This window comes from Pararge aegeria, chromosome 14 (genome assembly GCF_905163445.1).
Source record: "Pararge aegeria chromosome 14, ilParAegt1.1, whole genome shotgun sequence".
Taxonomy (NCBI): Eukaryota; Metazoa; Arthropoda; class Insecta; order Lepidoptera; family Nymphalidae; genus Pararge; species Pararge aegeria.
Window position 1 is genome coordinate 14944769 of NC_053193.1, and position 26790 is coordinate 14971558.

Below are 26790 nucleotides of genomic sequence, written 5' to 3' on the forward strand. Positions count from 1 at the left end.
GACCTAATGTTAAGTTGGCGTGGTCCGTCAATATAAAGAGAAACATCCTTTACATTAGAATTCCTATTGAAGTGCATTAGTTTCAAACCTAAGCTGTATATGGTAGATAGGTTGGCGGTAATTTAGATTTGAATAAGGCAAATTTAAATCTAAACTACCAATTCTAACATATATGAGATATCAGAGGGAACTTTTCAAAATCCACTGAGTTATTGCTTGATAAAGCACAATAGTAACGAATTGATGTGAAAGTGAAAATCAATTGTCTCATATAATGGTTATTATGCATTGTGCAATCAGTAGGAAATGGGAGCAAACAGCGTTCTCGGCACCACTGGCGGAACGACACGCGGCTGTCATTGAGAATCTGTTTGCGCGGAAACATTACTGGGAATCTGATTACAATTACTGTATGCGATATTGTATGATTTTGATCCGCTTTAGTGCTTCGCATTTATTACATTAATTAAATCACAAAAGTTGTTTAGGGACGTCTGCGGATTATGCCTGCTGTTAGTATTATGGCATTTATTTTTATTTCGATATTAGTTATAATCAACAACTACGAATTCGTTTTTTATTTAAAATTTAATGGATTAGCGCTTGACTGCAAACAAATTTCAATAAAAATAGAATTAATCATATCCAATATGAAGAGAAGATTGAAAAAATCATCTAGATAAAACTTATGTTGTAACAAAACAAAATTGTTTCACGCGTACTTAATTGTATAGAAGATCCTATATGTTAATATGCTTAGAGTAATAGTATAACCGATGATGATTTTTTTATCAGAGATAGCCGATAGCCGGAAAGTATCATTTCATCCTAAAATAAACGCAGATCCAAAAGGTTCCAGTCCTCGACAAGCGTCGCCACAAATAAAAATAGATAACTTTCTTATCAACGGTTACAGCGAATGGTAACAACGGAAAAAGCGTAACTCCTTTAAAGAGGAAAGGTAATTCAAATAAAACTACAAATTGAAGCAAACATTCCGATGCTTGCATGCATCTTGCTGGGTTTATCATATATTTTATACGCGCCCTAAAGTCGGACCGACAAGCCGCTATCTCGATAGCATACCTGCACGTCCGAGCTGACCTTAACAAAGGCATGATACACCTCTCCGCCGTTTAATAATGGTGAAGTATTGGTATTCTAAGGTTTTTGTAAAAATTTTAACGTTTACCCGCGACTTCGCTCGCTTGGTAATTTAAAAAAAACCGTGTTAGAACTTATACTTCTTCGGCGTAACAAGATAAAAATCTTTTCAAAAATTTTATATTTCCCCTCATCTAAGTTTGTAGAAAAAACGGCTCTAACAATAGTAAAAAGGTATTTAATACATTGAAATTTTAATTATAACGCATTATCTAGTTAAACAAAGTTAATTTTAACAAAAAAAAATTGACATGGTAAACGTAATTAAATTTGGAATACTAATAGAATCATTATCGGACAACCAAGTTTCACTCAAAATTACAATTTTTGTACAATTGAATCAATTAAATCAACGGAATGAGCCTACCACGCTGGCGGATTTGTGGACTCCTCACACCTTTGAGAATATTATGTTTTATCACGATGTTTATTGTATACCCTTGCCTTCACCGTTGAAACAAGTGATATTTTCAAAGTCAGACGTGCGTGGTGAAATTCGAACTCGGCCTACCAAAAGTGCAGTCGAAGTCCTACCCACTGCGCTATAGCCGTTTAAAGGATATTATTTTGCTCCTTATTTTAGTCTTTGTATATCTAATAGCGTCTAAACACCTCATGACCTCATGTGATTAATTAATAATAACTTCTTTAGATGGTTACTAGTCATTGTTTGAATGAATTTCGCGCTTCAAAGGATTCTAACGATTAAGATGATAGTTTATTTTTAGGAATAGCTTTCCGTTTCAATTATTTCTAAAAAATAATTATATCTAATACAGCAATATGTACTCGTACAAATCTCTGTCGTCCAGGTAGGTACTAAATCAAAGACATACATAAGTTAAAATAATATTGTAACTAGTGTCATTTAACAAAAGATTTATTATCTGAGTACTATTGTAAAGAATCCATCAAGAAATGAACACGAGTATTATATTGGTAATGGGCGTCCATTGTAACGTCGGTTATCGTGTTATCGTTATCACTATCGATCCTCGAACCTTGTTCTGGGTTCCTTTCATAACAGAATTCTACTTCAAAATATTCGTAACCAGTTTTGAAGATTAAAATCTTCACAGTCAAGTGATGCTCTTCTTCCATCTCTAATATACCTACATTGTCTTTCATAAGAGGTTAAAAAAATAAATCGAACCAACTACTAAATACGTTCTGTATTGCTTTAAAAAAAATATACTTCATTTGACGGAAGTTTTAATCCCATTTTAATTAGACCAACAGTACCTAAGGGGAACGATTTAAAAAGAAAAAAGTCCAATCAGTGTGACGTACGTGATGAGTTTAAATAAATAATAAAAGTCATTTTAGACTTGGATCATAAAAAATTAGTAAAATACAAATTTAAATATTAGTAAACTTAGCCTAACGGAACGGAATAGATTAGAAAGCACATGTACCATGCAGCAATGGCACAGGTACTGACAATCAATCCTGCCGGCAAGTGCCCTCAGAAGGGCGCTGGAAATAGCCGAAACCCTGGGCACCAAGGATGTACACCGTTTTCGCATGATGATATAGAAACAATCTATATGCGCTTCGGCAAACATCCCTGACGCGCTGCAAGACCGAGATAATCCCATCGGCATCCTGAACGTTTAGAGACGTGGTGACGGCAGATCAGAATACAGTTGTCACCACTCCTCCTCTTCCCGCGTGTGTCGTGCGAGGTGACTAAGATAATGTAACGGAAGACGGGAAACTACTATCTACTGCGATCTCCAACCCGTTGCCCAGCGTGGTGATTATGGGCAAACCCTCTCGTTGGGAGACGCCATTAGTCCAGCAGTGGACTGTTATAGGTTATTGATAAGTGAGTGACTTAAAAACAAAAAATAAACATGTCGCAATAACTGGCATTCACATTGCTCCTCCACAGAAGTCTTAAGAAAAAAGTTGTTTCCTACACACATTATTCTGTTGTAACACCATGGTCGGCTGCCATCCATCACAGCTCCTCGTTCGCCCCGTAAAACCTATAACGAGCCCATAATTTTTACGAGCAAGCGGCAACAGGCAATCCTCTAATCGTAAAATCTATCATAAAACTCACGGATCAATAGCTAAATTGGGGTGGAGATGTTGATACATTTGGCATATCAAACGGGCAAAATGGCAGGTCCGATTTCCCAATCAAACAATGCCACAACACTAATCGGAATCTAATCATAGCTCAGGAACCGTGGACGGATGACGGTTGGGAAAACACAGACAAGGAATAGGGACAGGTATGGTATTGCTTACGTTTTAGATGCATAATGATGAAGCTTCTATTGTTTTTTTTGTTACAACAGAATAAAAAAGTCGTTTCTGTTGCATGCACATCGATTACTTTTATGAGTGTTTAAGTATGCCGATGCTCCTGAATAGGACCATTTCTTTATCTTTGGTTAAGGCTACTACGCGTTATAGCAGGAATATTTGAGATTTTTATTTAAAAAAAAAAAACAATGCCAGATGTCATCAAAACTTTATCCTCATTTTATCAAAGAGGGGGCAGAGTTCTGTTTGCACTAATAAGTCAGTAATAAAATTTATCGTACTCTAATAGTCACCATTATGTTAAAGTAGGTGAGTTAGCGAAAACGATGTGTTTTTGCTACACGCTTATGCTGTAGTCGGAGGGGCATTGTCACAGTTTCAGTCTGCTTACACTAGAAAGCTTCCATTAATAAAATCAATAAAGTAACTTAATGTGACGTAGGCGATACAAGTAACTTCTCGATATATCGTAAGCTCATGCACCTAATTCAAACTTGAACGCTTACTGAGGATTTTTTAACATACGTATTGCATAGAAGAAAGAACATCAAGCTTACTTTTCTATAATCCGCGAAAAGCAGAAAATTCTTTTTACTCCACATCGAACAGATCTTCCGCAATGTACCGACTCTCTACGCACGATACGCTTCGACACCTGAGTATCGTCAGGTGTCGGAGTTAAGTTTACACTGAATAAGCATTATGCATACATGATGTATTGCAGAGTGTGCCAATAAACTATTAATTTTTTTCCGCATTTATATACTATTGCCAGGATTTACCAGGATCTGGATCAATCTGAAAGCCTCGAAAGTATGCAATACTTTACTGTGAGTTTTTCTTTTCGTTTATTTTTACGCTTGTGTTAGGAACAAAATTGAGTGGCAAAAAATCCTATTATGTTTTTTGACGTGACAACGTCTTATAATTCGATGGAGCCGGCTGCACGCAAGAAAAAACATGACGTATGCGGCGTTACCTCGCTCTGAGGCGTTCCATTCAAGGCTTGAAGTGCAAGCAAGAGCGCGGAACGAGCGACAAAGAGGCACAGTCGGCCTCCGCGTTCGACATCTGTCTCTCTCCTACTTGAGAGAGCGATGCGTCCGCGTCCGGACAGCTTCTATACAATAATACATTTACATGTTTTCGGCAAGGATGAAGTGCAGTGAAAAGTGAATGTGGTGTCAATTGTTTATAGCAACGATAATATCTCTCAAACAAATAAAATTAAAATTTTCTTTTGAAAAATGCAACCATTCCATCAGTATTTTATTACGACGTTGTCACGTTCAACTATCGTCAGTAAGCCGACTTTACAGACAACTAATTTTTTACTTAATATCGACGTTTGCCTTTCGGACCTAAAGCCTATTCCAATTCGATACGTGTCTATTACAAGCACACACTGTAATATCACCTAGTTCACTGGCTCGCTCGCACGCTTCTAATAGTTTAACCACATTAATTTTTTCTTCCGAAAGTCACAAACTTTCGTTTATCATCTTTTCTTGATAAAACATACTTAGTATGTTACAGTAAATGTAATCATTTGCATTTTCACATCGTATAAACAGGATTCGATTGGCCTTCGGATATAAAACAGGCGTTCGTCGAACCTGCCGCGTACGGCTTCTAAGCCCCCGGATGCAGGTTAGGTTCTCTGATATAGCAATCCTATGGGGCTTCAATTACGAGGCTCAACTGCACTCGCCGACAATTCACTCTTTTATATCTCTTTTATTACAATGTACCAATAATTGTTATGCAATGAAATCGATGCAACGAGGGCTATGTAACGGATATTGTAATAGTTATTAAAAAAACAAAGGACAATATTTGAACTTCATTTTAATAATCAACCCCCTTGAATCTTTTTAACTAGTTGTACTTTATAGGCTCCTTTAAAATGTTAGGTCTGTATGTTTGTAGTGAGTCTACCACCGGAAGTCAGATTCTACTAAGAAGCCGGCACGAAACTCAGCAGTTTACTTTATTCTAACAATATATCGACATATCAACGGATATAAGTAATATCTTGCACTGAGATAGAGTTAAGTTAATGAGCCTTATTACATAAGACTACGTTTAGTTATATATACATATATATACAAAAATGCACGATTTCTAAGTGATAGACCAAATGCACAAAACTGTGCAATTCCTTCTGAAATTGATTGAACGAGTTTTGTTCTTAGGTATCTTATATGTCAAAACAACTAACAGAAAACTTCCAATCCGGAAACCTACTTATACGATACATGAGAACGGGATTTGGTTGCTGTTCTTCGAGTTCTTCGTTTACGCAGAATTCACATTTAAAGCATTAATAGGTTAGTATTGGGATACAGTACGCAAGAATGGTGTTAGCTAATTATTATTACCTATGAGACATATTATCATATTTACATATAATTATCATACAATTCAGGGCGTTTTACGTGATAGATATTTCGCTCTTATTTCGAAGTAACAAACGCTAAGACCTGTAGAAAAAAAGACCAGACTTGGAACATGTAGAGCTAAACGATTTAAATGACCTTCAGAAAGGTGAGTGTCCGATCACAAAGGAGCCCAACTATCTATAGAGTATGGGATACGTTGTTCGACGTCTATTAATCATAGAGTAAAAAGCTTTGGAAAAAGTGTTAAAGCATTTTGTTACGTAAAAGGGAGATCCTCAAATGATAATTTCAGAGAAGTGTAACAATGAAGCGGTAAATTTAAAAAAATGTTATTTACGTTGAAGATTTAGCATGTAAATGAAGAATGAAAATTTCCGTAGCCAAATATTATTATAAACCGTTAATTTTTTATCGATACAAACATTTTGAATCCTAACATCGCACGTAGTGCAGCGACCTGTGTAAATATTAACACAAATTACAAGATAAGAGTGAGGCCACACGGTACGTTGAGTCCCCGCACCGCAATGAATTCATGTTATTGGTTGTCACGCAGGCGCAGCGATCTGGTATTTCAACTTGAAAACAGGGCTTGAGAACTGTTTAATAATTCAAACGTTTAAGGCTAATACAAAAACAAAATTAATGAAAGCAAACATTTGGGGACAAAATAAATTAACCGGTTATTTCGTGTTAGCGGTGTCTGGGTTGAATGACCGCTTATGTTCGATCAAAACATTAGCAAAGTAGCAAGAAAAGGGCAGATTGCGCGGATGTTTTTCTTTCTTTGACCCCGTGTACCCCGTGAACTTTCTGCACATGGCTAAAGCTTGACAATGCCAAGATGTTAAAAGCAACGCCAAAAAGCTAAGCGAATGAAATGAGCTAGGGAGGCTTGAGTGGAAGATGTGCGAGATAGGTCATCTATGAAAAGTTGTGACCAAAATTACTCAAATAATAATAACACCCTTATCGTTGACTACCATAGCTAAGGTTAGCTGAGCCTTGAAAAAAAGCAATCCTGTTGGTCGATTAAAAGAACGCATCATCAGGCGGCTCGTGTGAAAGCCCCTCTTAATGCAAAAGCGGGATCTAACTAAGTGTGAATGAACTTGGAAGACAGGGCTTATCGTTCGCAAAACGATATCGCGGAAACCGTAAAAATATATAATTTTAGACCACGATAATATATTAATGAGCTAACGAACTTCGGCACTACGAAATTTTTTTTATTCATTTGGTATGTAATTATCATCATTAGCCTAGTTACTGTTCTACAGCTGGGGACTTAAATGTACTCGTCAATGGACGAAATATCATTCATCAAATAAATAAACCGAAAGCCGCGTAGGACCCGAATGTCACAAGCGGCAAGACTGACGGCTTACAGCTAACAAAAGGATAAAAATATAAAGCCTTCTTTTCTGTTATAAGAAAGCGAGGTAAAAACGTATTCCCACTTATCGGATATAAGTGTCAAGAGTCCCGAACTTCCCCGAGATAGAAAGACAACGCAGGAGTAAAATTTGTGTTTGGGTCACCATTGCTTAGCTAGCACAATGGATTGATACAAGCTATTGGAACATAGGCACAACACGATTAAGGCTAATAAATTATGTATTTTACTAACGTATTCGGATTGGAATTTTAACAATTTTGATTAAAACTACTTGTGCAGATGATCCATGATGATGGTGGATTGAGCAATTCGGCCAACAAGTACGATGCGAGAATTTTTTAGAAGTTAAGAGCTGGTTTCAATGAATTCAGTTTTTAAGAATTACAATAATGATAATCATTACTTGCTTACTTATATTATCAACGTGTGTTTGTTTGTTCTACCTTAACCAAGTAACCAATCTACTGGGTTTTTTGGTATAAAGTTAGTCGAGAAGTTGGAGAGCAACACGATACTCTTTATCCCAGTAAATGAAAAGAGTTCCAGTAAGAAATATATAAAAAAAAACGTAATTATCGCGGGCGAAGAGAGCTGACAATAGCTAGTTTATAATCCTTACTAATATTATAAATGCGAAAGTGTTTGTTTCTTTGTCTGTCCTTCCTTCACACCCTAACTAACCAACCAATCAACTTGATTTATGACCCAGAGTTAGTTGAAAGAATGGAGATTAATATAGGCATTTTATCCCAGGAAAACAAACGCGGACGGTGTGCAACAGCTACTTTAAGATATTCAATTTATTTACATGTGGGTTTTTAAAGTAATTTTTTTTTTTTTTTTACAATACACACATCGCCACCTAGTCCCAAAGTAAGCGTAGCTTGTGTTATGGGTACTAAGATAGCTGTTAATTCATTTAGGCTTCCTTTCCACCTACCACCTAGGTTCTGCTTAAGGCCGTTGCAGGGATGTTGACTTGACTCGACTGCAATCTTAACTGGTAGTAAGTGATGATGCCATCTAAGATATCTCTTAGGTCTGTCAGGAGTATAGTATTCACATTAAACTCATTCACATCATCAGTTTCTACGTAAGATAATACATATCGGAAAGCTATATCGCTTAGAGGCATGTCTTCGTCAGTAGGGCGGTAACTAGCCACGGCTATAGCCACCCACCATACAAGAATCCACGAATAGATGGCTCAATTTTTATTATCTATCAAAACAAGTGTAGGATTTTTGCAACTCATCCAATTTGTGTAGCATAGTTGCGTCAAACAAGGCGCGAAACTCATTATGCGGGGGCAAACATCTTAACCTCCATTAGGCCCAGCCGTTGCCTGAATGGCCAGTCTCCCACGATTTCCTCCTCAGAGACCGTCGCCAATTTAGTTATGAGCAACATTCGGGACACTCGCGTAATTCTCGAGGGTGGCATTTCCTATTTTGGTGAGTCCTATATCGTACTAACCTCCCACGCGTTCGTTGATTGGACAGCTTGTGGACTTTAGGCTATGACAATTACGAAAATAACCCACCATGAAAAATAACTTATCTCGCCCGCCCGAAAATCCGCTTATTGGTGTTCTGAACCCAGCCCGGGTATAAGAAAAAAAGACGCAAAGCGGTTTGCGCTACTTGCGGTACTGAAGTTTGAATTCAAGAGTTTGACCAATATAAATACTGGGATTTTTTTATCGTCGCACATCGACATCCGATCTAAAGTAACTATAAGCATTATTCAAAATAATTGATGTTGCAGCTGATCAAATTAAATACGTATCAGATTTTATTTCTGCTGCATTAAAAAAAACCGCAATATATTGAATTGATACGCGCCACGCGCTGCGCAACTGACATATTATATTTTTTAACCGATGAATATTAGACATTGAACAGATTTATTAGGTTTCACTTATTCACTTTTGTACGATGAAAACAAAGGCACCATAGGCATATAAGGGTGGATATAGAAGGGTTTCAATATTAAAATTTCAAGAAGCGATCCTTTATATTAGAAAGGTTTTCGCTTAAAAGCCATCTGGTTCTCATAATAACCACCAAATTTCATCAGCAATCGGACAAAAAAAAGCCAAGGCAAATGATTGACCAACGAATATTGCTAAAAAGTTGCCGCAAAATTAGATTGACTTTTAAAATGAAACTGACGATTTTGCTTCTCAGGTTTAAGGAATTCATCTTCTCCGTGCCATTTATATTACGTGTTTGTTGCCGGCACACATTAAAGTCATAAACAAGAATTGGATTGATCTAAAAAAATGCGTACAGAAGTTCATTAGGACTAAATCAAACCATCGATTCGTATCGATGGAACTAAATGGCTGAATTCTTCGCGCATTGAATCAGTCCATCCAATTGAAACCTCGAGTTCACGATAACACACGTGTGTGCTCGCAATTTTTATTGCATCTAATTCTAATACCCGTAACTCGAAATTGAACGCGGCATCTGTTCATCGTCGGTTCTACAAACGCGTAAGTGTAAGCGTCTGTCAGTTTTATTATTGTTTCAGCTATGGAAACCGAATCCTTCAAGAATATATTGTTAGAATTGCTTGCTACTACTTGTATTTTGAAAATTTTGACCGGGGATTTTAATAATTCTTTTTTTATTTGAAAGTGTATACAATCAAACATTTATTGTCCACTTTTAATGAAGATCTGATAAATATTGTCGGAGATAAAGGACATAACTCTTCACAAATAACAGCAAGTAGCAAGGCATATGGGACAACGATCGAATGCATGTACAATCCTACTAATATTATAAATGCGTATGTTTGCGAGGATGGATGTATGGATGGATGTTTGCAACTAAAATAATGAAAACAAAAAAAAATAATATTAGGTACTTAGTAGCTAGCCACGATGATTTTTATGTTAGTATCAGATCTATTCTAGCTTCTCGATTGACTCATACGCGGACGAAGTCGCAAGGGTCCGCTAGTGATAAATATATTAATATTCTACGACAATACACACATCGCCATCTAGCCCCAAAGTAACCGTAGCTTGTGTTATGGGTACTAAGATGACTGATGAATATTTTTATGAATAATATACATAAATACTTAGAATACTTAAAATACCCAGACACTGTAAAACATTCATGCTCATCACACAAACATTTTCCAGTAGTGAGAATCGAACCCACGGCCTTGGACTCAGAAAGCAGGGTCGCTGCAAACTGCGCCAATCTGCCGTCTATATCAATATAATGTATATATATATATATATATAATTTTTTTTAAATAGATTTGAAAATTTGAAAGTTGAAGATCTACTTTCTAAGACAATAATTAATTACATTAAGGTCTCAGCACACTTTTATATTTTCGTTTAATATCTTATTTAATAACATCGATCAATGTATGTTCGACTGCTGCTGGAATTCTGTGGTTATAATGTGAGATGCTTAAAGACGCTGCAATACCTAATCACGGCTCTCTTGTATGTATACAAACCATAAGTGATAAAGTTTTGGAAGTATATGTATGAATTTAAATGCAATAATGAAATAAGTTGCTACTTATTTACATTACAAACTTCGATCGATCGTTCGATCATAAAAAAATATTTCCATAAGTGCGTCTTTACCATATTTCTCTTTACAAACAATTTCCTAACTTCTATTTAGAGCAGGCTTTTTATAAAGAGCTTTCGAGGGTTGCCAAAGGAGGGTCTGTCGGGGAAAATACATCACTTTACCAAGGTGCATTAATAGGCATGAAAATAACTTATGAAAGCAATTTGTTTGGTTTTTTTCTCTCGTCATGTTTTATGCAGATATGTAACCTAACTGTTACAAAACATTTCTAATTTAATTTCGAAACCTAGAATGGCTGACGGTTTGTATTAATCATCACTTAAGATGGCGTTTTATCTTTAAAATTTAATAAAAAAAAACCAGTAACTTAGCAGCTGATAAATAAATAAATAAATAAATATACTACGACAATACACACATCGCCATCTAGCCCCAAAGTAAGCGTAGCTTGTGTTATGGGTACTAAGAAAGCTGTTGAATATTTTTATGAATATAATACAAATAAATTCTTATAATATACAGATTAACACCCAGACACTGAAAAACAATCATGTTCATCACTCAAACATTTTCCAGTTGTGAGAATCGAACCCACGGCCTAGGACTCAGAAAGCAGAGTCACTGCCGATTGCGCCAGTCAGCCGTCAAATAAATTATACCTATAACAAACTATAATTAAATCCACTAAATCTGATGAGAAAATCGATTAGAAAACTGCAGTGTACATAAAATACTGGTAAATATACAAGAGCGAACCTCCCCGTTGTTTCGAAAGCTGTTAATTAAGAAGACCAGAAATGGATTGGAAGTAAAAGCTTCACCGTACTGCATAGCGTCAATATATAACGATATTAAACTTAAGTAAAGCGCCGTGCATACATAGATCGATCATTTCGGCTTTCCAGGGATCTGTTTATCCAACTCACTATACTAATTCAAAGAACTATCCGCATTATAGATGCACTCCCAATTACAGAGACTCATATATATTTACATATATTTTGAACTCGACAGTGCTGAAACATGAATAATATGAAATGTACCATTTGATATGCAAACCGCAGACTATTTAATGGCCTGAAATTTCTTTCGACTTACCAATTTTTTGCCAAAAATAATTCGATGCAGGCGAATAAAACAAATAAGTGGAAGACACGAGAAACTCGATAGATTTTTGTGGTGTCTCGAGGTAGAATCACCGTCAACATCCAATTAATTGCCTTAACCGGCCACTGCACGGACGTATCCCAATGATAGAAGAGCACATGGTGTCCAGTGTGGGATACTAAGGGTCTATGTGTGCGCAGCGCCTTAGTTGAAAGCGTTACAATAAGAACAAAACGTCCTAACAACAGTCGGCGTGAGGAATGTAGTCACGTCAGACATTATTATAATAGAAGGAGCCAGTTAGATGCGTGGTGATGGTGAGGCTGCTCTCCGATTCGTTTTTATAATCCATTCATGTGATAAAGTTCATGGCTACTGACACTACCCGTAAAGCATGTCCAATATACAGTAAAGATTTTATTCGATAAAGAACGAAGAAATCTGTTGAAAATTACATCAATATCGTATTGCACTACTTATATTCGAAAACAATAATTATACTATATTTACTAAACTATTTTAAGTGAGTGTTTTTCTGCCGTCTATAAGGGATTCCGTCTATTTTCAAAGATAAAATGTTTCAATATATTTTTTAAGTAAAACTTCTACGGAAGTAACGCTGTAGTCAGACGTCCGTGTAGTTTCCGCTATTTAAAGATAATAATTTTGATTGGTCGTAAGTATATGTCATACTAGCTGTTGCCCGCGACTGCGTTTGATTTTGTTTTTTGATGTGGCATTAAATTAAGTTGTAGATCTTAAAAAAAAATATAGGATTCATTGTCGCTAAGCCTTGAATGAGGGGTTTGCTGCTGTCCGCTGAGGAGTTCTGTTCTCTATCTCCAACCACCAACCTCCAACCAGTTTGGGCAAAATTAAACATATATTATAACCTCTATAGTACAAAAATAATTATTTAAATCGGTTATCATTCGTCGGAGTTATTGTGTAAAATTGTCAAACACTCATCCCTTCTCCCAAAGGAACCGAGCTTAATGACGGGATATATTACTTCTAGCACTTCCAAAAATATGTGTACAAAGTTTCAAGAGGATCGGTTCAGTAGTTTTTGCGTGAAAGCGTAACAAACAAACTTACATTGACATTTATAATAAACTAGTGGAAAATATCATAATCAATTGAGATTATTTATTTCCAATATTTTCAAACGGATCAATTATTGTGAATTAAAATTCAACAGTTTTAATCATTTAGTTTTAAAAAATCTCTAAATGTACTTGTTTATTTATTGCTTTTGTAATAAATAAATTATTAATAAATTTTCTGACGATTGCGACATTCTATAATATTCACCTGTTATATCTATTAAGAGTAAGACGTGAATCTTAGAATATAAGCGGTAAACTAAATTTGTTACTGTTTTCCCATAGGCATTCCGCGATCGTGTGAAGAAACAAGTTTTTAAGGCAACTAGCCTAGTACGGCTTCTAATGACTTAAGGAATACTAAACTAAACCTGAATGCAGGAAATCATTGCGTGCGGCCAATAATAGACTCGCTGTAACGAATGTGTCAATCAACTATATAACTTGAACTAATTGATCCTGATTGGCGGAACGAACTATGGTATCAAGGAAATGAAGAGCAGCGAGATGCATTTCATAGATTTACAAAAGCGCTGCCTACTCCATATTTTTGATTTAGTGGTTTTGAAGGTGCAACACAAGGTATAAATTAATCCTTACTAATTTTATGAATGGGTGTGTTTATTTGTTTGTTTGTTTTGCTCTACCTTTACGCTCTAAATAACCAATCAACATAGTAGAGAGAGTAACATTAGCTGCTTTTTATCCCAGGAAAACGAACTGTTCTCACGGGATCTGTAAAAACCATAACAAATAACATCGCAACATCGAGTGCTAATTGCGATTCTTAAACATCTTGCTACTGGAGTTATGTGTTGATCCTTATCGATAACAGTGCATATCAATAATACAAGTATTGGGGTATTTGCAGCCTACTAGAGAGCGGCATTTCGGTAGAGTAGCCACCGACAAAGCCCCAAAGTGAACACGGGAACTCCGAATTAAAACCTTTCCGCTAACCACTGCGCCCGAGAGGTCGTTGAAACTATGCAATACCATACTTTCGTTACTCTAAACTTGTAGATGGCAACTCATCACGATTATACAAATTTAAATGTGAATAAGAAACGTTAAGAAACCATGCTGTGCCAAATAGCTAAGATTATCCTTGACATATCTAGTGAGCACGCATTAAAATACCCCGTAAGTCAAGCTGAGATAAAGCACTGTGTATGCATAAACAAGGTTACATTGTTTTTTTATTCAATAAATAGGTGCTCCGCAAGACTATCAGCGAAAGCGTCTTTCGAATTGCTTGCAAAAGATTGCGCACCTTGTGCACATTAAACGGCATTAGACGGCCGATTGGCGCAGTTTGCAGCGACCCTGCTTTCTGAGTCCAAGGCCGTGGGTTCGATTCCCACAACTGGAAAATGTTTGTGTGATGAGCATGAATGTTTTTCAGTGTCTGGGTGTTTATATGTATATTATAAGTATTTATGTATTATCAGCATAAAAATATTCAACAGCTATCTTAGTACCCATAACACAAACTACGCTTATTTTGGGCCTAGGTCATGTGTGTATTGTCGTAGTATGTTTATTTATTTATTTTTTTAAATAATGAAACCTAAGCGAAGACAACATAACACAGGCATAGCCGACGAGGGCTTGGAAAGCATCAGATATAGGATATCATAGTAAATTAAATAATTTAAAAACATGTTCATGGAAAAAAAATTGTCGTATTCCATACTGGTTCTTCACATTATGAAAGTTTTCCTGATCAGTACTGGGTAATGTAGGCAGCGGCGTGCATAGAGGGTATGCACAGGGTATGCAGATGTTATAAAATTAAATAAAATCTTCAGTATGAGTTATAAATACTTGAGAGTAGGTTTTTTATAACTCTTACAATGCCTATCCTTAGGTTTTTTTAACAAAATATTCATCATTTTATCTGCATACCCTGTGCATACCCTCTATGCACGCCACTGAATGTAGGTTCATAACTAACGGAAAGATTCACGCTACGGCTTCCTGGGTTTGAATCGTGGGTCAGGCCAAAACACATTACTTAGCCAAAACATATTAGGCCTTACCAGCCAGGTCTTAATGGTGGGGCCATGTAGGCCATAGGTGGTTTGAGACACAGGTTTTGCCTAGTTCAAGCATCACTCTCCACATTATAAATGTGTAACAAAATAGCCCGTAAGCCATATATATATATATATATATATATATATATACTGTAGTTATATATAAGTAATTTGGTGACATAAATAGTTTATTCATTCATTCATTTATATGTGGTTATATAAACAGAAACTCTGTTCCAGCCGGGAGTTAGGAAATGCCGGCGCTTCTGGTTATGACCAATAACATGTGATACTATGAAAGCCCGCATGGAGTAGAGGGTCTAAGCTCTCACTCTCTCTCTCCTTACACCCCGTACGAAGAAGTGGGACATAATTCCCCTTTTTCAGTAATGACGAACCAAGTAATACCTGAGTAAGTTACACCTAATCAAAGAAGATTCCTAGTCATAAATTGTCCTTTCACCAATCGATTTCCCTCGGCAATTCATATAACCTAACTTGTTTATGATTATTCCCACAAGGTGAGGTGCTTAGTGTTTTTTCATATTATTTATTTTTGTATGGACTTAGGTTATTATAATAGAAAACCGTATATATATCATGTCAGTTTACGATTTACCTGAACGTTACGCAGTGCCGAATCGGTGTCGTAACTTTAGATGGTAAAAAACTTTTTAAGTTAAACGGTTTTATGATAAACATACATTGCAATGTTTAACATAAATGTACTAAAAACCAAAAAATAATAAAATAGATACAGTCGTTGGAATTATAAACATATGCATAGACTAGACTAAAATAAAACCGTGGGGCACGTCAATTGTCTACAAATTAGGGTTTCGTAGTGGTGAGCGAGTAGTACTTTTATCATATGTTTTGTCGATTAAAGACAAACTACGAGCAGTGAAACGATTCCTCGCCAGCCAGCAGTGTGAATGTCCAACGAAAAACTAGTAAAAAACGCCTTGTTTAAATTTGATATAGACTGTTGTAAAACTAAGAAAAACCCTGTCTCAAGAACTTGCTAGTGTAAGAATTTATTGATTGGCTATCTAGTGTACCATCGTGTTATCGACAATTATTAATGGCACGGGCGAGGTCGGGCGTGGCAATTTACTGCTTGACAAGATACCGATAGTAATTGTAAATCAAGCATAAATAGGCTTTGACCAAGCTGAATATCTAGAAATTATTGTTTTTTTTCTTCTAGTAGATATTAGATGACCCTTGATTGCGATAGAAGCGTACTAATACGTTAGTCGTTTTCTAATGCGGCATTGTACGTGTCTTTTTCGGTGTTCGGTGGTGCCATAGAACTGATCAGAGAAAATTAAGAAATGTTTAATTTACAAATTACAATACACCCTGCACTAACCACTGCGTCCAAGAGTTCGATTTTCGTATGCATTCGTGAATATGGCGGATTGGTATATCAAACTAGTTAATTATTGAATAATATGCTATTACGGAAATGAACCATCAATAGCCTATACAGTCCACTGCTGCGGCCTCTTCCAAAGGCAGGGTTTGCCAACAATCACCTCGCTGGGCACACGGTTTGGTGATCGCAGTATATGGCAGTAATAGCTCAGAGGACGCTGATGCCCGTTCGCCTTTCTTAGTCGCCTATTGTACACCGGTGCAAAATAAATATACTACTACAATACACACATCGCCATCCAGCCCCAACAAAGTAAGCGTAGCTTGTATTATGGGTACTAAGATAGCTGTTGAATATAATACACATGAATCCTTATAGTATACAGATAAACACCCAGACACTGAAAAACATTCATGTTCATCACACAAACATTGTCCAGTTGTGATTCTTGTGCGTTGACTGAAAAATATTTGTACTGTGTGATCAACTTAGCTGGCATTTGAAATTACTAAAATATTTCTTTAAAGGATTATAGATTCCCCATATAAGTTTATTATTATCGTTGAAAAACATAACGACGCTTCTACACTTAGATTTATCGATCGTGTTATCGCTATCATTTTATCACTTATCAGCCGATAACCGTCAACGCTCCGGGCAATGTTTGTACTGGCCTCGAAATTATTTATCCAAAAAGATTACCACGTTCAATAAGCTACGTTGAAACACACAAATTAAAGCAACGTATATACCACAGATCTTAATAATAGCGTGGCATAACGACGGAACAGTAGTACATTATCTATTATGACATTATAAAATATAAATCTAAAGCTTTATTATTTATATAAATATTCATCAGGCATCTTAGCACCCATAACACAAGCTACGCTTACTTTGTTGGGGCTAGATGGCAATGTGTGTATTGCCGTAGTATATTTATTTATTATTATACAACTGCTCGTAACAGTTGATAAAAAAAAAATATATTACGTTACGCCTAGGAGTGGTTTTTAGGAATGCAAACAATTATTATCAATTGGTGACGAGGGACGGTTTAATAAAACAATGATTTCAATCGTAAGCACTAGCCTTGATTTCACATTGAGGATATCATCATTATTAACCGATGGATGTCCACAGCTGGACATAGATCTTATTTCAAATAGGTTTTTGTACTAGGCTAAGAGTTTAGTTTAATTAACATTGTGATGAAGATTACAGACTATTGCGCCCTAGAAATTGATTTTTTCTACATCCCAACAATCCACTATCGTTGACCCGCATTTACGACACGTGGACACCAAATTTTCTTTCGACTGACCATCGTTGTAATCCAAAAATGTCGAATATTGAACTACAATAATTGTCAAATAGTACCGGATCAGTGACCTTGCCGGTGAATGGAACGGTGGCATCTTGGTGGTGGGTGCGTTCGAAAACTAATGAATTACTTGTCATCCGATTTAGTAGCTATTGTAGCTACTAAATTTGTCGGATGGGCAAGTATATGTCCCATATGGCAAGTCGAAAACTATAAACAGAGCAAAACTTCTTTGGGCATTTAAGGGACTCGTCCTGTAACGTTCCAACCTGTGTACATCAAAAGGCGTAGGTGTTAAGCTTCAGGCGACTGTAATCACACCGACAACCGCGCCCTTCAGACCAGAACACGGAAGTAATAATAAATATACTAAAGTAAGCGTAGCTTGTGTTATGGGTACCAAGATGCCTGATGAATATTTTTATGAATTATATACATAAATATTTAAAATAATGTATACAAACAGCCAGACACTGAAAAACATTCATGTTCATCACACAAACATTTTCCCGTAGTGGGATCGAACCCACGGGCTTGGGCTCCGAAAGCAGAGTTTCTGCAAACTGCGCCAATCGGACGTCAAACAATGCAACAATGACGAGCTCTGCCGCAAAAAGCTCTACCACTACTAATTTGCTGAGACTTAACAACTTTACAGACAGTTTAATTATATGTCATATCCTCATCAAGGTCATCATAACCACAGGGACGTCCGATATTGGATATATTTCTTTTGGAGGGATTTGTGCCGCTTGTATCCATTGACTTCCTCGTAGAGTCGCAGGAAGTCGCTGGATCCATTGGCCACCTCGTGAAGGATCTTCCAGCACTGCGCTTTCCAGTGCGGGGTCGCCACTGTAGCATCTGGGACCCCAAGGCCCATCAGTTCCCTGAGCTATGTGCCCCACCAATAGACACTTTAGCTTCGAAACTCATTGACTATGCTTGTAAATCTGATTGTTCTACGGATCTCCACATTTCTGATTTGATCACATAGAGATACTCCAAGTAGGTATAGCTCTCTCCATCGCCCTCTAAGTGACTCTTGAGCCTTCTCAAGAGGACAATAGTTAGGGACCACGTTTCGTAGCCGTCACAGTTATCAGTGATTGTATGTCATGCAAATTTATTTCCACGTCACAAAGCAAAACAAAACATTTCATGGTTTTTAGCAACTATGTGATATAATAATAAGAGATTTTGTGTGTTTGTTAGTTTCTGTGCTATATCGACACTCAAATACTTTTATGAACTTTACTGCATGCAAGCAGGCTACCAGTAAATGCAGCTAAAATACACATGTGTTTGTTCCCAGTACAAGTGAGCCCTTGACTGCAATCTTACTTAGTGGTAACTGATGATGCAGATTAGCCCACTACCATCTTGGTAGCGGGCTATCCTGTTAGGGTATTTAGTCATAGCCCTAATCAGTTATCTGTATGCGACATCGAACCGGAACACTAAATCGCCTAGCGACACGTCTTTGTCAGTAGGGTGATAACTAGCCACGGCCAAAGCCTCCCACCAGACGAAACATCCATAAATACAAACATCCATAAATACAAACTTCTACAGTAGGTTTGTACATGTGGTAATTAAAAACTAGGTACAGGAAAACATAAAATTAGTGGACGTATAAATATGATAAAAAGAAGTTTCGTAATCATAACTCCTATGACCATGATCCAATTTCACTGAAAAACATGAAGCGTATTCTATAAAAACTGAGCAATCTAATCTAAAAGTAAATACCTAACGTAGGGTTTGACAAGATAAGATAGTACTTTGCTTATTCAGGTTAATGATTTCAAAGAAAATTTTATGGATTAAATAGAGCCATAGGTACTTACATATAGTATAATATAACAGTTTATATAAGCTATTTGCCATCGCACATATTGCAAATTGCACTCCTATCATTGTACATTTAGTAAATAAAATTTGGTCTAACAAACTTTTAAAGTTGTAGTAGATGGAATTGATTTATGAATATAGTGTTATTGTAAAGTAATTTTTATTCCTAAGTTGCTACAAGAATTGTATTTCTGTGTTTCATGAAGTTTAAATAAAAATAAATCAGACCAAGCTTCTTTAAAGCGTGGCCAGCTTTAGAAATATAGCTTTATTAATGGATATAATAACACAGTTTTGAATAACTATGAAAAACTTAATGTTAAGAATTAATCTGTTCTATTGGTACTAACAAACACATATTTTTCCACAAATTTTTTCTTGAAACTAAACTATTGAAGCAAGTTTGATTTTTCGAAAATATACAAAATAAAACATATTATTTTAATTTAAAATTGATTAATTTACAAAAAAATGCAAAACTATAATATGTATATTAATATAAGAAATGCAAAAATGTGTCTGTTTGTTTGTTGCCTATGTTCAGCTTAACCATTGGACTAATCTTGATGAAATTTTCCACTAATTGTATAGAGAATATAAGCATACAATAAAATGTTACCTACAGAATTTATAAAATATTATTTTTCCCTATTCATGGCTTGACTGCATAACCTATTTGGGTGAAACTCTGCATATAATTATGATTATGATGATTAAAACAAGGGCATAGAAACAGGCATAGCTAGATCTAGTTATAATAATAAGTAAGTTATGTTACAACATACTAAATTTCATTTTATCAAATATTATTTTAATAACTCACATCACAACTACAATTAGGTTAATTGTTTTTCCAAAAAGTAATTTGCTAAATGAAACAAGCTTGTAACAATTAGGTATTCGTTCTAAGTAAGTATGTGTTCCATCTTTATTAATATTATCAATCCACAACAGTCTCTGTTTTATTGGTTTGATCAAACAATTCACCAACCTTGATGAAATTTGGTAAAGAAATAGTCCTGGATATGATAATTCTTATCCCAGGAAAATAACAGTCTCCTTTTATTTATAAAAGCATTATATCCTGCATCCACTAATAAATTAGGCTATATTATTATTTCATTCCAACAGCATTTACATTAGTTGTAATATGGCATAGTATTACAAGATTTTTCAAAGATGAAGATGTATTGAATATTCATCATAATATTTTAATAGTAAATAAACAAGTAAATATTATTCCCAATCTGGTACTAAGGATTCTAAAATTATGGCCATCCTAAATAATGAGTACTAAATGTTTTAATTGATAAGCTACATAATCAGTGATTGTAAACACTTTGTTTTAAGCAAATAGGTATAATATTATAAATTCCTGGACGTAAAGCAGAAAACTATGCGTTTGTACATGATTTTACAAAAATAATTTTAAACCTTTTAATTTAAAGGAATGTCTTATTTACCAAGACTTTAACTAATCAAGAACATCTAGGCATTGACTTTTTGTAAAAATAGGTATGCCCCCAGTTAAGTATATCTGCACTTAATTTAAGTGAATAAATGTTGGCTATAAATTCATTTAAAAACAGGCTACGACATGCAGAAACCATTTTTTCAAATTCAACGAGTTATTATTGAGATACGCCTCTTCAAATTTTATACACTGTGTGATTACTAGTAAGAACTTAGGTATAGATTTTAAAAAAGTATATTTATGTTACTAAATTATGTATTACCAATACTCAATTATTCAGAAATAATTTTGTCTTCCGAGTACTATGTTGTTGAAGAAACTTTTTAATTAAATAACCTTTATTTGTGATTGTTAGGTGTTACATTAGGGTTCCCATAGTTTTAATACTCCTGTGTAGTCTGGCAAGATAGTATATTTTTTGGTATAAACTACAACTATAATAACAACATATTTAAATAGGAAACTAAATCACGTAGAAGTTGCTAATCTAAAATTACTTTGGACTTACCTTGCGGAAAGCAAACAGTTCATTTTGCAGTTTCTGCCTCTCTGCAGAGGGCTGCTGCCCCTTACCGCGTATAAACTTTAGCATTCTGCCGGCCTGCAACAAGAGAACCACTTAGCACTTACACAAACACTACAAAACATACAAACAAACACAACTCTACCATGTTATCATACTAGGCGCACAGAACAACGAACAAGTAGTCCGACCGGCACCGTAAAGCCGACTGACAGGCAGTTGCTTGACTACGAAGCGCCTCCCATACCCTGCCGCGGCATTGTCACCGCTTGGCTACAGTCGCACCCAGATAAAAACATTACTTGTTCATAATATCGCTAGATAACCGGCATACAGATAACACTGTATGTATCAGATATATTTTGAAGAATACCAAACTTTTGAAGAAATAAGGAAGGTCCTTGTCAAAACGAAAGAATCAAGACAACGCCTGTCGGACAGGTTAGCTGTGCCATCGAACTCTAGATTGAGATATGAACTTTAGTAAGTGTATGATTTAAAGGATAACCCATTTTACGTACCTGAAGACAACAGTTTGGTGGTTTTTAGTTATAAAATCCAAATTGAGAGAAATGACAGATACAACGGCGTCAGAAATACATACAAACACAAAAATACACGCACATATTAATCACTAACGCACCCACACTACGCCATCTTGTGACGTCACTGACATGACTGGTTTACAATGTTGCCATGTTAATATTTAATCTTTCCCCAGACTGATTTTCTGATTTTCTGACTTTCCTGATTTAAGAAGTACGTAGCTGATTATTAATACATTCTAACCACAAAAAGACTATATACGAGTTTTGTTTTGCATTTCTTGTTAAGGTGTAAAACACTAATTTGTGTTTTTCGAAGTGATTTATACTGAACTTGACGACTTCTAGAAATCATCAAAAATTTAAGAAAATTAAAAAAGGATCTTACACCTTCGCATATGCAACTATTATACTAGCCCCGTTTACAAATTAAATAAAAATGAATTCTTATACAGTTTTTCTAATTCTTCAAGTTTATATTACATGAATATTTTTTACGAGTAATGACGATGATGTTTTAAAAAAACGAAAAGATGTAGTTTTAGCGTAATTCTTTTTTGGAGTGTCGAATAAGTTTTCTTATGCTTATAAAAAAATACCACTAATTGAAGTGTTTTTGTTTGTGCTTGCATCACTAGTACCGTTCAGAAATTCAGTTATTTAAAAAACACAAGTTTAGTTTAAAAGTTTTAAATAAAACAGCATAACAATTAAGAGGTGTAATCAAGATAACACGTAATGATTGAAATATTTTATTTCAAATGAAATTAAATAAACTAAAAGCATTACTTTTTTTTTTATAAACATTAAGAAGTTAACGATGGCGCGAAGATTTGAAATGACTGTGCCAAGTTTAGTTTGGCTTTGGCTTAACTTTTCCAGGGCTCCGTACCAAAAGGATGCCAACGGCTTCGAATAAGTCTGGCCGGGCACCTATCCGTCTGTCCAGTCTTCTATCCGTCTGTCTGCGGGCTATTCTTATGTAACTATATACTTAGGTAGAGTGTTGCAATTACACACAAGTTTTTTCGATTGTCGCTCGAACAACAAATTAATTAATAAATTACCACTAAAAGTAACAAGAAACGTGGTTTTTACCATCATATTTCCCGAACCGATGAACCCATTTAGATTTTTTTTGTTTTGAAGGAAAATTAGTGGGGAGTGTTCTTAGCTGTATTTGGTGAAAATCGGTCCAACGTGGCCGCCACCACAAAATGTCGGGTTATATTTTTCCTCCTCTCCCTCCCTCCCTTGGGTAATCAAAAATATGGGTATCAAATTAAAGGGCTTGATTAGTAGAATAATGTACACTATATTGAAAATAGGTGTTTTTTTTTAAATTTTTTAATAAATTAAGATTAATAACAGCACCTCGTTAATACTTTTTTTTATAATTCTTTATTTATTTGGGACTTTTCTTTAGAATAAGTATGTCATACTTACCTACTTAATAAACCAGAAATCGCATTTTTTTAGTTCGCAAGTATTTCAATGCATCTAAACTTGTATTTACCTAAATACCGAGCACCACCGAGTATCAAGAAAGCCAAACCACAAAATTATATAAGGTAGATACAGCAAGATCTTAGAAATTGAATGAAGCCGCATCCTTGTAACACATCTGTGGGATGTTCTGATTCAATATCTCTTACATGCGTCGCGACGTACACGATATTTTCGTAAAACGACTTCTTTAACAACTTACACATAAATTTTTTTTTATGATAATAACTGACGGAATAATCATATGTTGGTAAAAATAATACCATCGCTTATATGTAAAGCAACACTTTGGAGGGCACGCTTTGAACCCATTCTATTAGGTAAGTATCCTATGTGCATTAACCTGAGGCATAGGTGTTAAGCTTCATGTGCCTGTTTTTACAGTGAAAACCACGCTCTTCAGAGACACAACAATGCAACTTCGCGGCAGAATTATCAACTACCACGGTAGTTGTAGACCTAAGTAGAGCTTTCTATGACAGAGATGTCATAAAAAGCTATACCTACTACTACCAATTATTATTGTCATATCAGGGTTATTATGCTTATCATGTATTTCTGATTCTTTCACTTTAACCATTCGTTATTCAGGTTATTCGAAAGTAAACTCTGCCGTTCCCGCTCCCAAGCTGGGATGAAAAACACCTACCGTGCAATGTCAATGCCAATCTTCAGCTGGCGGTAAGTAACCTGACAACCCTATGGCCATTGGCCACATGGCAGTGCATATGAAGGGGTTACCAGTGACCTAGGGCTCTACATCTCTTCTAAAGGACTGATCCTGAGAAACTTAACAAAATATATTAACGATCGACTGGAAATGGACATAAATATTAAGTGATATCGTCTGAGAAAAGTACAGAAATTCTTTATGGGGCGGAGTACCTACCAATAAGTATTCTTTGATAACATGATACCGAGGGTAATATTAGATTTATCTTTGCATGAGTTTAAAGATTATCACAAAACACATTTATTACATCAAGGTCAGTTATTATACAATTGATGAATTAAAAAAGAGGGCCGCTCCGCTTTCATCTCACATAACAAAGAAAAATTATTGTTAAATTGTAAAATGGTGTTGGAAACAGTAACTACTGAGCTCTACCTTTAGAAACGTGGTAGTCACTACAAGCAGTCATATTTGACGTTTTAAAAGTGCTTATATTCCTACGTGAAATAAATAATTTTGAATTTGTGGGAACCCATCGACATTATATCTCCCAAGATAATCTCCCGCAACCATAAATGCAGGTAGAAAATGATGGATGGAGGTGGTCACGACCCTCAGATATGAGCAGCACATGGGTTAATAAAACAATGTAAATTTTAATCGTACCCGTATCGTGAAGCCAAAGATACGTCTACATAGACACGGAGGTTGCCATGGTAACATCGATTGCCACGTCGCCCGGCGGGCGCATCTTGCATCGTGCACAACATCAACCTAATAAAAGCCTTCGACGCCGAGGCTTTGTCGTCACCACAGGAAACTTTGGAGACCGTTTTATTGGAAGAGAATTTATCGCAGCTCTCGAAAGAGAAAATTACGTTGCGATTAATAAAGTTTGTAAGGAAGAGTTATGAGTTCGGGTTTTCCAACCTATCTCTATATTGACGCTTTTTTCTTTTTTATTTCATGATCGAAAGTGTCTTTAAGGTAAAAATTTGAAACATCGTTACTATGCTCAGCCTTTAGAGCCTATAGAGACTGCTGTGTGCAGGTTACCTCTCCTCTTTGAAGGTGTTTTAGAGTATTAACCCATCATCCTCTTCCATGGCGGGTTTTTGGGCTTAGGCTTAGCTTTAATATTTTAGTTTGGAGCCAGTCAAACTAACAAAACAATCAAACAGTCTAAGCTATATTATTTATAATAATCAATAGCTAAGAGTTTGGACAGTGTGGCAGTTGTAAGTTATATAACTAGGTATATCTGTTTGAAGATGAGATTCTTTACAGCAGTGAGGGAACAATTTTATGAAGAAAATGCATTTTTATTTTACCTAATGATTGACTTTTCAATAGGCAGATAGAATGGACGACCGAGTGGCAAAGTGGGCAGCGACCCTGCTTTCTGAGTTGGTGGCCGTGGGTTTGATCGCACAACTGGAAAATGTGTGTGTGACGAACATGAATATTTTTCAGTGTCTGGGTGTTTATCTGTATAAATGTTTGTGTACATAATATATATTATTCATAAAAATATTCAGCAGTCATCTTAGTACCCATAACACGAGCTACGCATACTTTAGGGGCTAGATGGCGATGTGTGCATTGTCGTAGTATATTTATTTATTATTTATTTATGCTAGAGCAGGGCTTCCCAACATGGGCGCCATATAAAGTACAGACGTACAACTCTAGGCGTCCGCTACTCAACTCGGAATTTCAACAAAAATAGTCAAGTATGTCACGGTGTGCATCGGTGTCACGGCTTGTCCCCATGCTTTGAAAAATTTAAGGAAATCACTAAGCTCAGCCATCGCATTTATTGGCTAGTTTTTATTTTTTGTGCCTATTTGCCTATCTAACCAGTATCTACCTATTTCTTTCAATTAGCTATGTTTATGCTCGGGCCCAATGATACATTTAAAAACTTGTAAGTGAACCGCGAGATTAAAGAGGTTGGGCACCCCTGCGCTAGAGAAAATAATTTGAATTTTCACGCAGCTATTCGTATTTATATCTATAAATATAAAATGTCTGCGTGAAAGAATGACAAACAATCTAACTTTTCTTCTCATTTAACTGTGTTAAATCAGTCCGAGGTAAAAATTTCCAATAGGTTAATGCCAAATTGCATCAAAATCTGCTCAGCCATTTTAGCCTGTAGAAGGAATTAAAAAAAAATAACATCAATCCCATGGGTACCGTGTTTATTTACTCTCCGGTCCATAGACTATCTCTGTACAAAATATCACGAAAAATTGTGATTCTGTCTCTGCGTTAAAAAATATCCCAACAAATACTTATAACGAAAAGTAAGTACCATACCTACGTAGGTATTGGGTACTAGGTACTTAACTATATAATACCTATATAAATTTTCAGTAGGTGGTAGGTACCTCCTTGGTAACACGGAAGAATCTTTTATACATTTTTCTTGAAATAATTTC

The 26790-nt window shown here is 35.8% G+C and overlaps 1 protein-coding gene across 4 annotated transcripts in view; it reads right to left on the reverse strand.

Moving 5' to 3' along the window:
* LOC120629278 (lethal(2) giant larvae protein) overlaps positions 1-22267 on the reverse strand; it is a 64804-nt gene extending 42537 nt beyond the window's left edge. For 2 of the 4 annotated variants that reach the window (XM_039898175.1, XM_039898172.1), the window contains exons 1-2: positions 21768-21877; positions 21608-21700 (exon numbers count right to left, since the gene is read on the reverse strand). In XM_039898175.1, coding sequence (XP_039754109.1) covers positions 21608-21700; positions 21768-21770 — 96 coding nt within the window. In that variant the 5' untranslated portion in view covers positions 21771-21877. Of the gene's footprint in view, positions 1-21607; positions 21701-21767; positions 21879-22143 lie in introns of those variants that run through there. The other 2 variants (XM_039898173.1, XM_039898174.1) reach the window with 2 other exon arrangements.
* Between the last annotated feature and the right edge of the window lie 4523 nt (positions 22268-26790).